Source organism: Orcinus orca, chromosome 5, assembly GCF_937001465.1.
Source record: "Orcinus orca chromosome 5, mOrcOrc1.1, whole genome shotgun sequence".
NCBI lineage: Eukaryota > Metazoa > Chordata > Mammalia > Artiodactyla > Delphinidae > Orcinus > Orcinus orca.
In genome coordinates, this window is record NC_064563.1 from 42,160,702 (window position 1) to 42,173,200 (window position 12,499).

Below are 12,499 nucleotides of genomic sequence, written 5' to 3' on the forward strand. Positions count from 1 at the left end.
TGTGGGAAGGCTTAACAGAGAGGCATAGAACAGGGAGATGGGAAGAGGGGAAAGGGAAAAAGATTTCAGGATAAGGATAATAACTTATCTGAGTTGATGAGCATGTATTTATTTTGTCATTAACTAATTCAAAGTATCTTTGAACAACAGTCTGGGGTTCAGTCTTATGAACCGAGACATTAACAGTATATACATGTGAAAATGTGATGTTATCCTGCCCAACCACTGTCCTGTTTTTGGCACTCCAACCACATTTAACATGGAAGACAACATGCTCACACACTGTGGTAGGAGGGAAGGCATCATAAGACAAACCCAGTCACTGCATAAATCCAAAGTGGGTTTTCTTTTGTCACCCTTAAAGTTCTGTGAAAGTTGGCACTAAAATTAAATGGAAAAGTTTCATACTAATGGACCCACAGGCTATTTATGTCTTATGAGTTCGGTCCTCAGAGGTCATTTAGCCCATTTTCTTTTTTTTTTTTTTCGCCGTGCGGCATGCAGGATCCCAGTTCCCTGACCAGTGATCAAACCTGTGCCCCCTGCAGTGGAAGCACGGAGACTTAACCACTGAACCACCAGGGAAGTCCCTAGCCCATTTTCATGTTGGTGTCTGGAGTGGAAAGCCATCTAGCTCACGCTGAAGGTGTCCAGCAAAGGAGAGCCACACTGCTGTTACCAGTTTCTAGTGTCTGAAGAATATCTCCTGACAGAGGTCTTTCTTATCCTGATAGCATTTTGAAACCATCTCTATTTGCCCATGTGATATAATGGACAGCATGTTCTTATAGCACAAATGTTTGAAATCAAATTCTAAAGAGGAATCAAGATAGATGGTTGAAGTCTGTCTGAAAAAATGTTTTTCATTCTCTTTTATAACCTAAGGAGACCTCCTACAGACAATCACATTCAATATCTAAATATCCAGTGACTAAGAGAGTGATCACACTGGCGAGTGCTCAGATCTACAGAGGGAGACACAAGTGCCAAAACCAAGACATCTCTGAGTTGTTTTCTGTAGGCTGTAAGAACAAAGGCATCCCATGTGTCTCAAGAAACAAGAGTGAAAGTCACGATTTAGTTCCTCTTCTTCCTTTAAAAAAAACAATGTGACTGAATAGACAGCCAGATGTGTTCCAGGACGGTCCAGCTGATTAATTCTTACTGTTAACATGCACTAGTAGTTCCAGGACACAAGGATGACTGATAAAGGGATGTGTTTGGTTTTCCAGAAATAGATCTGTTCTGTTTGATCTATTTGCTCAACCTCTATTCTCTCATTCATGTGGGGTAATGGGATTGGCAATAAACACCAACAAGCAAGTCTCTGAGGATTCTTGAGTTACTTCAGTGACTTTCTAACCTTCTACTCTGTACTTTTATAAAATGATTATCAGAAACTGAATCAGCAGTTGGAGGGATTGGAAATAGCTTCTACGTAACCATTTCCTACATGTAATCATTTCCCACACATTATCATACCAAACCCCCTGCTCATCTTTGAGTAGATTAAGTCATCAGAGAGGTATCAGTAGATCACTCCTTGGTCTTTCCAATGCAATATAACATTATGAAATAACTGTTCTTGTAATTTTCAATATTCCATGTGCTTAACTTGGATTTGCCCTAGAGATTGAAATTTCAGGTTCAGGAATTAACCTGGATTAAAATCCTAGTTGTACCACTTAGTAGCTGTGTGACCTTGGAAAAAGTACTTAACCTCTCTCTGTGTTTCAGTTTCTTGATCTGTAAAATGGACTCAATAATGGTGAGAAAAATGCATGTAAGACTTAGCACATAGTTAGTATGATAAATGCCAGCAATTATAATTTTAAGACCTTTACACTATGCTAGCATTTAGTTTCCTCTGACTTCACACCCAACTGGAAAAAAAAATATTTTTCTGAATACCAAATAGTAAACTTCTGTGCATTTCTGTGTGTTGATGGTAGAGTTGATGGGAAGATGACTGGGAGTTGGTGGGGTGATGTGACTTTTACCCAAGGAGGAGAATGTCCTTAAAGTGACCATGGAAGCCAGTTGATTTGCTGTCAATTTCTGGAGTCCCACAGTTTAGTTTACACATTATTAAGAAGGATTTATATTTCAGGATGACTTTCCTGATGTCTAACTGAAATGTTCTAATGGCCTCATTGAAAATATTGGAACAACAAATATTTGAGAACATTGTACCATTTGCCAATACCTTAAAAAAAAAAAACCCAAATGCAATTTCTTCAGCCTTTTGTCCTAGGCACCAATCCTATCTCTTTAGATCCCTCCTCCCTGAGGCTGACAGGGCATCTGGGCCTTGCAGGAGCGCTCACCAAACCAGAGCAGTAACAGGACTTGGGCACAGTACATCAGGAGCAAAGACAGGGAAGCAGACTCTGATGTATACACGGTGACTTCTCTCAAAGAGGAAAGAAGCACCAACCTCCATTCACCAGACCCAGAATGCAATGGGTATGGTATAGTGATGTACTTGATATTATTAACACATAATCACAATTTTGAAACATTTTAATATTCAAGATGTATTTGACTTTTCCATTTCTAAGTATTATTCATTCATTGACTCACTCAACAGGTATTTATTGCATGCTAAAAACATACAAGGAAGTATGTTAGATGTTTCCATATATGTCTTCTGGCCCTAACTGGATTATGAATCCTTTCAGAGCAGAGATATTGTATCTTATTCATATTTTATCCCAAGGCTCAGCCTGGAGAAGACATTCAAACAAAACAACAAACGTGCATTTCATAAATGAAAAATGGGACCCAAGTACTATGCTAGCTGTGCATAACCAAATAACAAAATATTTATTCCTTGGAAAAAAAAAATTTTTTTCCCAATATTTATGTCTTGATCACCTTTAAACTTACAATTTAAGTATAACATGAATGCAAATATCATCCCTATGAATAATATATGTGTCAGCAGTATTATGTTAGACCTTTCACTTAAATATATAATTTATATGCTATATAAAAATAAGAAAATTAGATCAACAACCTATATAAACTTCTCAGGGAGTCAAGAGTTTTTGGTGAAAATAATAATTTAAAATAGGATTTCTCTCAGATTCAAATCCCCTTTCATGGAGCAAAAGGAAATGAGAAAAGAAACCTAAGCACACTAAGTTTTCGGCACCAAACATTTTGATTCAGAATGTTCTGCTATAAAATATTTGGCCTTGTTTGAATTTTTATTGCTATATGTTCTCAGTCTATATTTAACTGTGAGAAACACAAATAAGAACGAGTGAATGTGCAAAATGTTCTTTTCAAGTGCATGGCAGTGAATTTGAGAAAACATATATTAAAGGAGCACTTTGTGCTTTTAACTTGCAGGCCCTTTCCTGAGCCTCCCTTGGCCAGATACGATTCAATGTTTATTGAACTAAGGTAAGGACTCAGCTTACTTGGAATGAAATTCTTAAGGGCCCCTCAGAGCCACCTCAGATAAGCACCTTACTTCGCCATGATCTCAAATAAGGTTTCTTTTATGCTTTGTCTTTTTCACAGGTGAAATAAGGTCTAATTAGAAAGTTTCATAATGGAGACATTCAGTTCCTCAATTCCTTCTTTGCTCAAATTAACTTTTTAAAAATTGGGGCGTTCATTCTGGCATCAACTCAAACTTGGTCTGTAATCATCCAGCAATGTGTGCCTCGCGAAGGCTGCTATCCTTAATGCCAGCTTCTTCCACCCATACCATCTCTGTGGGGTAATACATTTTAGTTGGTGCCTCTCTGAGAGCCCCTCACATTTCCATCTGGCCAAATGAACACATTTTTTTCCCGATTCAGTCTCAATTTCTTGGCTGAGCAAGAGGATAGACTTGCCACAATGGATGATCTTTAAGATGCACAAAATCCCCCAATTCAAGGAATGGGTACAGGTGGTATAGTCAACGGCTCTCTAGAGGATGGTTCATCTACAAAGTGGTTTGTGTTCAACAGTGTTTTAATACCGTTCTCTTGGTCTAAACTGCAGGTCCTGAGCAGTGTCAGTGTTGAGAGCTCTATGCCTTCTAAGAGGGCACATTGGTGATAAAGTATTCTGTTCCCAAGGACAGCATAACTTCGTGAAGATTAGACTTTTTATCAACCTATTTCCACTGGTCAGACTGGAGCAAGCGTAACTGGGAGGGAGCATGGAGAGTTGGTTAAGAGTGTGGGCTCTGGAGTCAGATTGAGTTCAAATCCAGACGCTGTTAACTTATTACCTGTGTGACCTCAGGCAGTTCCCAAATCCCTCTGTGCCTCAGTTGCCCCATCAGTAAAATGGAGATAATATTAGTACTAGTCTTATGAGATTACTGTGAAGGTTAATGAGATACTGACATGTTTAACATAGAGCTTGGCTCAGATTCACCAACAATGATTATTTTTTAGGCAAGGTCAGTAGACCAAGTTCCTTGGGCAGCAGAAAGGAAGGGAAGGGTAAATAACCAGCTATGAAGCTATTTCTCAAATAATTCCCTACTCTTTAAATGTCTCACTTTTCACCCAGTTCAATCATCAAGCACAAATGTAAGGGAGGACTATGAGATGAGGAGGCCTGTGCAACCATTCACTCATTTAGTGTGGTCTCGTTTCCTTGGGCTTCTTGACAGGATGCTTGTTTTTCTCTAACCCTCAGGGTCATCGGGGTCGAAATGAAGAATGTTTTCAGGGCAAAATGGGCAGTACCACTTTCTTGATAGCCATATAATTGTAGGCATTGTTTCTCTTGCTCATTTCTCGTTTATGTTTCTCTCCCTTTCAACATCCTCCCTTTTTCTCACTCCCACTTTGGTGAGATACCTTTCTCAGCATGAAGCAGAGGCAGTCAGGCACACCTCTGTGCATTATGCCAACTTAGGATGTTTATGCAAGAAGAAAGCCAACCAGAACGGTGGGGATCATGCATCCCTGTAAATCCCAGGGGCACAAGTGATTCTCAGCAGCCAGGGGAGGGAGGCTCTTACCAGTTGCTTTCTCAGGGTTGTTGCACATGAAGCATTGCCACGCTCCTGCTGCTTCGCTGAAGCCAAACACGTCAAAGAACCTCACTTCTTCCAGATGCAGCTGTACCTGGTCCAGATCCTGTTTCAGGAACACAAAGCACACAGAACATAAGTGGGTCTGCCTGCCGCATAGCATTCTGAGAGGGGGAAAATGGGATATGGAAGCAGGACGTCCAGGGCTCAAATTCACTGCCAGGCACAAGGAGGGGGCATTGAGCAAACCTCTCTTGGCCCATTTTGGAACACAGCAGCCAGTTCAAACTCTCCCAGGGCAGTGCTCTTAAATGCGGAACGCAGCGAGCATGGGCCCCAGGGCTGGGCATCAGGCTGTGGGGAAGTGAAGTGGCGCAGAATTTTCTTACATCTAACAGCAGCTCCAGAATTTCTAAAAAGTTGGGGTATCCAAGTGGCAGTGTGGTTGAAAGGAATGCTTCTGGGGGACTTGTCTTTTATTTACACTTTACATAACATTGAGGATCAATTATTCATACCAAAAAATTATTTTTATTAGGTTGGCTTCACAGGGGGCTGATAGAAAATGTGTGAGAGGGTTTAATCCCTCAGCCCTTGGCTCCAGCCCTGTTTTAGTTTCATGCTTATCTTAAAAGTGGATGCAAATTTTGCATGCTAGTCCATTATATGGCTGCATTGGTTTTAATGGAAAATAATGCCTTAAATTACTTATCAGTAAATTAATTACCTTTTCCCCTCTAAATGGTTGAGTAGAATTGACACACCAAGAAGACCACCCCTGTTTTATGTGCCCTGTGGCAACCTGCCAATGTGTTCCTGTTTAAGAGGCAGAGAAGGGAGGTTCCATTACACTGTAAATGGATGGAAAACTATTAGCTTAACCAAATTAAATAGCTCTACTATCCTCCTGAGGCTTTCCTATTATGTAAATGACTTATAGCCTCTGCTACAGAGTGGTCAGAATTGTACTCTTAAAAAGTTGCTTTCCTAGCAGGGATTTAATGTCTTTTCTAGCCTTGCACGTGCCCAGTTGATTTCTCTGTTTGTCGTCTATTGAGCTGTGATTTTATTTCCTTTCCTCTGGTCCACACACTCATCTTCTACCCATAGTAACGGCTCTTAGTATGCCCAAGAGCCAAGGGATGGAGGCATTGTTAGCCCTGCTTACAGTGGATCTAAAATAGAGAATGATCAGTGGCTACCCAGATCCTACCTCAAAGTTCCCTAGGTCTGCCTTTCTTGACACAGGTGAGAAGTATGCTAAACTCTAAGCTCCTTGAGAGCAGAAACATACCTACTGCGTTCACAAGTTATAACCCCAGAATCTAGTCCAACATCAAGAATGGATGAATATCATTGGTTTGCGGGACCAGTGCAAAGTTTTCCAATGAACTATACGAACAGTATTATGAAAATTTAAAGTGAATTCTTTTTCAGGAACATTTACACTCACTGGAACAAAAACGCAATGAAGGCAGGGACTTTGTTTTATTGGCTGCTCTAATGTCAGCACTAAAAATAAGCAAGCATTAAATAAATATCTGTGGGATAAAGAAAGGCATAAACTGGGACTAGAAATGAGTTCTTTTTAGCATCCTTTATTAAGACTGTTACGGCTTGTGTTCTGGGATTGGACATTCTGGAGGCTCAAAATGCTGAATACAGTGTTTTGAGCTGCTAACATTTACTACCATCTTTTAGGCATTCCAATAGGCACTGTTTATAAAGAAATGTTGTTTTAGCAAAAGTGATGCTGAATGTGTTCAATGAAAAAAAGGAGATGTTTTAAAAAAGCACGTTTCCAAGATAAAGACTGAAGAAGCACCTGGGAGTTTTGCAGGTTTCAAAGGATGAAATCCATATTAAAATTTATGGGGAAAAAGCAGATGTTCATAAATATCAGTTTCAAAACTGCTAAGTCTCTGAAGTCTATACTTGGTCATTGGCATGCAGATCACTTCTCTATTTCCCACACAATTAAGGATCAATTTATCATTCACCACAAACACTGCTAGCAAACAAAGTACTTAAAATAATACTTCAGGGTTCCTTTATTTTTCCTGTTCTGAGACCAGAAGTGTCCCAGGTTGTTGCTCATAATCCACGTGTCTTGACAAAAAGCTACTTTAAAAGTTTAAGACAGATGGCAAGCGAGATCCCAGTGTTCAAGTTCTCAAGTCAAAGGCAGACTTACTTCTTCAGAGGATTTAGGTGTCGTGCAAAGGGGACTGAGTGAGGAAGTAGATGGTAATTCTATGAACTGTTGAAGTTGGCAGTAACAGTCAACTTTGAATAGAGAGACAAATGAGACACAGGTAGTTCCAAACACTGGTGGAAAATCAAAGCAAAATAAATCACAAAACAAGCAAACACAAACCATCAACTCGTGATACCTAAACTTTTGGAATTTTGACTTCTTCAATGTGCTTGAGGTCATTATTTCTCTTTCCTACTCATCTTCTTTACCCTCCTGGGTCCAGTAGCTTCTCTAGGCCTTGCCCAGGAATTGCTGTATGGCTTTTTTTTTTTTAAGGCAAGAGAACTAAAATTGATTTGGTTAGAGAATTACAAACTTCCTTTAAGACAACTAGACTCCAGAAGAGTAATAAAAATAATTTAGATCTAAGTAGGGTCACTCATTGAGTGTTTCTGTTCAATGGCATTGTGGTGGACAGACCCTAGGGTGACCTTTTAATAATTCCCACCTCCTGGAGTTCACCCTTTTGTATAATCCCTTTCTCTTAAGTGTGGGAGGGACCTGAGACTTGCTTTTAACCAAGAATATGGCAAAGGTGATAGAATATTAATCTCGTGATTGTATTATTATGTATCTCCTCCCTCCACCCCCAACACACACACATACACAAAGCCCATCTAGCCAGCAGATGCATAGGGAAACTCTCCTGCTGGCCTTGAAGGAGCAAGCTGCCACACTGTAAACTGCCTATGGAGAGGGCCACATGGCTGGGAACTGCGGGTGGCCTCTAGGACCTAGAGGCCACCTTCAGCCAGTGACAGATCCAGCCCTTCAGTCCTACAACAACCCCTTCACCCTGCCAAATTTCTGCCAGCACCCTGAGCAAGTCTGAAAGCTGACCTTTCCATTGGAACCTCCAGATGAGAATACAGCTCAGCCAGGACCTTGACTGCAGCCTTGTGAGACCCTGAGCAGAGAACCCGGCTACGTCACAAGCAAATTCCTGACTCAAGGAAACTGTGAGGTAACAAATACATGCTGTTTTAAGCTGCTAGGTTTGCGGTGATTTGTTATGCAGTCTTAGGCATCAATACTGAGACTGCGCTCTGAAGGAGAAGAGGAGGGGACACTGCTGGCCAATTTTCAACGAAAATGATGCTTCTACTTAGAGGGGTCACATTCTTTCAAGTACACACCAAATCAGGCCTCAATAAAACCCAAAGAATATTGAAGTCCGTATTATTTCTGTTGACTTAAAGAAAAAAGATACACAATCATAGTAAGCATGCACTAAGAAGGATTTTCCTGATAAACACCATCTAATTCAAAAGGGGTAAAGGCCCTTGGAGGGGGAAAGTGATGTTTTTAAAACAGCTGATTAAGTAAATGTTTGTCCAGTTTTAGAAAAAAAAGTCATTAATGGGAGTAGGAATTTGGAAAACTATATAAAAAGTCTCTTGCAAAGCCTAAGGGAAAAATATGCCAGGCAGCTTGGAAAGACGAGAGAATATTTACAACATTGTTTTGATGACAATGACAGCATGAGTCAATGCTATCGATTCTGTAAAAGTCCAAAGTGGATCTTATAACATGGTCTATGTACTGTGAGAAGGTATTGGGAAACAATTTTCCAGAAATCAGTGAAAGGATACATCTGGAAGAACTTTGGGTTCTGGCACATTTAAATTCTGTTCTAACTCTATTTTTGCACAGATAACGAAACGTAGGATTGCCTCACACGCTCTATGTGCCTATGGTTAATAGGATCAACTCTCGGCACATACTTCAAGCATGTTTTAAGAAATGTAAACAAGAGTTATTTTTTAAACAATCTTCAATATTTTCACATAATAGTAACACTTTACGTCTTTATGGTTATTTCTAGTGCACATGTTCTAACTGTATGGAGTTCAGGGTGTGAAATAAACTTATTGACGGAAGAATATTAATGATTCTCCTCTATATTGTTCATCTTTATGTTACTCATGTTGTCCTACATTTTGTAGTCATACTGTCTTGTAAGAAACACTGTATGTTGAATGAATAAACTAACAAAAGAGACACTAAAGAATATTTATGCTCTAATTTAAAAATTTTATTTCAATTTCTGAGAAATATCACTGTTGAGTTTAATTCATATCACTTAGAATTAAGAGCACCTGGCGTCAGGAACCAAAGACAAATAGATGAAGGAGACACAGTCCTGTATTCCAAGGACATGAGAAGGCAATCCACTGGGTCCACAGTATTTCTCACAGAAGGAAATTAGAACACACCTTTATTTGTGTTTGGCTGTGGTTATTATTAACCTTCTTCTGATGTGACTTTTTTGGCTCTCAACTGGATTAAAGTTCCTTAACAATTTCTATATTATTTTGTAGCTTATTTCTATATTATTATATTTCTATATTATTTTGTAGCTTCTGAAATTAATTAGCATAGCACTCTGCCCATAGGAGCTGTTCAACGAATTTTTCTAAATTTTTGCTAATTGAGCCACATTTATATCAGCAGTGGCATTTAGGTTTTCAATTTTCATGTCTATTCAGTTATGACTATTAAGCTCTTTTAGAACATATTTACTTTAAAAAAATACCTGTGTCTCTATGTATATTACAGGAATTCATTTTATTTAACTTTATAAAACAAGTTTTTAGAATAAAATGTAGTAATTGAAGAAGAATGTTTGCCTGAATCCATCAACATAGCATGTTGACTGCTTGTTTTCAAGACCCTCAGCTTTTCCAGATCTCCAGTTCTCAGGAGGTATTGGCATCAGGAATCCTGGGGAAATTTGTTACAAACATCATATACAGGTCTGCCTCTGGAAGCCTAACCCAATAAGTCCATGTTTGGGCCTGGTAATCTGCATTTCTAAACAAGCTCCCCAAGTTATTCTGGCATGCACTGACTGGGAAATTAATTCTACATCCTTGGGAACAGGGGTGGGGATGGCTGATCTGTCTCCATTAATTGGTATTTGAGGAATTTGTCAATCCTCATGTGCATATGTTCATACTTTTCTACAATAGTTTGGTTTCATATGACAAAATACATAATCTGGTTGCAAGAGCAAAAATTCCACTCTTGATAATCAGAGATGTTTTTATTCCAAATTTTGCAATACAGAAGGAAGAGTTGAGGTATGAATACTGAACTTGTTGGGACTTATCTGAAACTTGGCAGGAGGTTGGGATGTGTGAGGAGGGAGGTGGGCAACAGCTGGGAGACAGATTCTGAGCAGAGGTGGCAAGGGTGCTGACCTGGAAGAACTCACAGTGTGCTCCAGTATTCAACATGGATGTCGTACATGTGCTACATTCCATTGTCTCTCCTTTTTCCATCCCAGATTAGGAAAAGAACCCTAAGTACACATGAGTATTTGAGGTCAAAGTGGCAAGCTTTTTACTATCACTACAGATCATGAAATAGACTTGACCTTCTTCCTATCTTTTGAATCCCAGTGTGTTGAGAAGAACTGAATTGCTTCCTGGCAAGTCATGACAATTCTATGGTTCTGGCTCCAAGTGGCTGGAAGAAGGCACCCATGTTTGATTTATTTCAGAGAGATGTTTTGAAGAATTCTTTCATTCAAGAACCAATAAATATGATAGAATATTTGATTTGATTCAAAAAGCCAAATTTTCACACTCACTTAAGGACCAAAAAAAGTGATATTTTTGATTACAGAATGTTGGCAGTAAGCATGACAAGAGTTTAAATAAAGTAGTTTATGGAAAAGTTAATATAAGCATATATGCACTGAGTCAAAATAAAGGTGGCAAATTGGGTGAAGCTTCATAAATGTTTGATAAACCCATAATTAATTTCTTGAAGGATCCAATTTGTTTTATTTTTTTCCCCGGTGGTTAATTTAATTTATTTAAATTAATTTTTCTTGGAGTATAGTTGATTTACAAGGCTGTGTTAGTTTCTGCTGTATCAATTTCTTTTAAATTTTAGCCCATTAAAACCAGCAAAGTATTTTTTATCAGAGTGGAAGCAAGGGCAAAAGACTACCAATGTTCAAATGTCATGAAAATGTTGGCATTTCTACAGGGTGTCAGCAGTAAATGTAATCACCAGAACTACTGGCAATGAAAGCCTGCATTCCCACGGGATCTCCTTTCATATTGGAAAACAAAGAATTGCAGTGATTTTTTTTTTTTCTAATCAGTGGTTGCCACCTGCATTTAACAACTACGTATTGAGCATCTAGTACTAGTATGTATTACTATGTGTACTAGACCATAGAGGTGCTGATGTGGAAAAAGCTCGTTCGAGAGGCTTTCTTTTTCTTCATTTGGAATCCATTAGTGAGATAATCGTACTCCTCAGCTCTGTACGTTATTTTGTTGGGGGTGAGGTCCTTCTCTTGCTGTCTTAATTTTCTTCCTTTATCCCTGATACTGCTCTCATTCTCAGACTCTCCTCCCGTCTCCCCTTTATATAAGTTCTCACTCTTTGGGGTTTGATATGTCTTTGAACAGATATGTATTCCTGGAAAACATGTTGCAACGCTTAGGGTATTTGTCATTTTCATAAATACATTATATCATAGACCACATTCTATTTCTCGCTTGTTTCACTCAAGATCTCTACAAGGTTTTGTATGTGTATTTAGTTTGTTGCCTCTACTGCTGTAATGTGATTTACTAGTGCATTTTCACCACCCACCACATTTTATCTAACCATTCTCCTAAGTATGGGCATCAAGGGTGCCTCCACCTTTGCACCTAGACGGACCATGCAACAGTGAATATTCTCATCATACATGTCCCCTTGTGGACATGAGCAAGAATTCTTCTGGGATAATCATTCAGGAGTGAAACTGCTGGATCATAGGGTATGTATAAGAATATAGAGAAAATATTTTTATGGTTTTGCAGAGTTTGGGCTTTCTGAGCAAATATTACTGAAACTTGGGACCTGGGCTAAAAGAAAAAGCTTTAGAAGTGAATTCATAACTAATCAGAAAGTGAGAGACCATCTAGAGAGATTTATCTTCCCAGAAGTATGTGTTCACATTTCAAGGTGGGGATGAGACCCAGGATTTGGAGACATCCCTGGGTTATCAAGCTGAAGACACTAGTCTTGTCCTCTCCATGGAGCGATTTATCTGCATCCAAAAGGTAAGAGTAAGAACCCAGCATCCTTCCCAAGGAGCAAAGATTTTTCTCCCCTTCTTTCAGATGAATGGGGGCGTTGTCCCTCCCCTATGTAAATATCCAGATTCATGTTTTCATGGTTCCTTACCTATAATGCAGACCTTGGTATGTGTAGGATGACATGTGGTTCTCATCGTGTTGCCT

The 12,499-nt window shown here is 39.2% G+C and overlaps 1 protein-coding gene across 1 annotated transcript in view; it reads right to left on the reverse strand.

The window, feature by feature from the left end:
* VEPH1 (ventricular zone expressed PH domain containing 1) overlaps positions 1–12,499 on the reverse strand; it is a 211,604-nt gene that overhangs the window by 17,463 nt on the left and 181,642 nt on the right. The window contains exon 12 of the mRNA XM_049709730.1: positions 4,979–5,096. Coding sequence (XP_049565687.1) covers positions 4,979–5,096 — 118 coding nt within the window. The remainder of the gene's footprint in view (positions 1–4,978; positions 5,097–12,499) is intronic.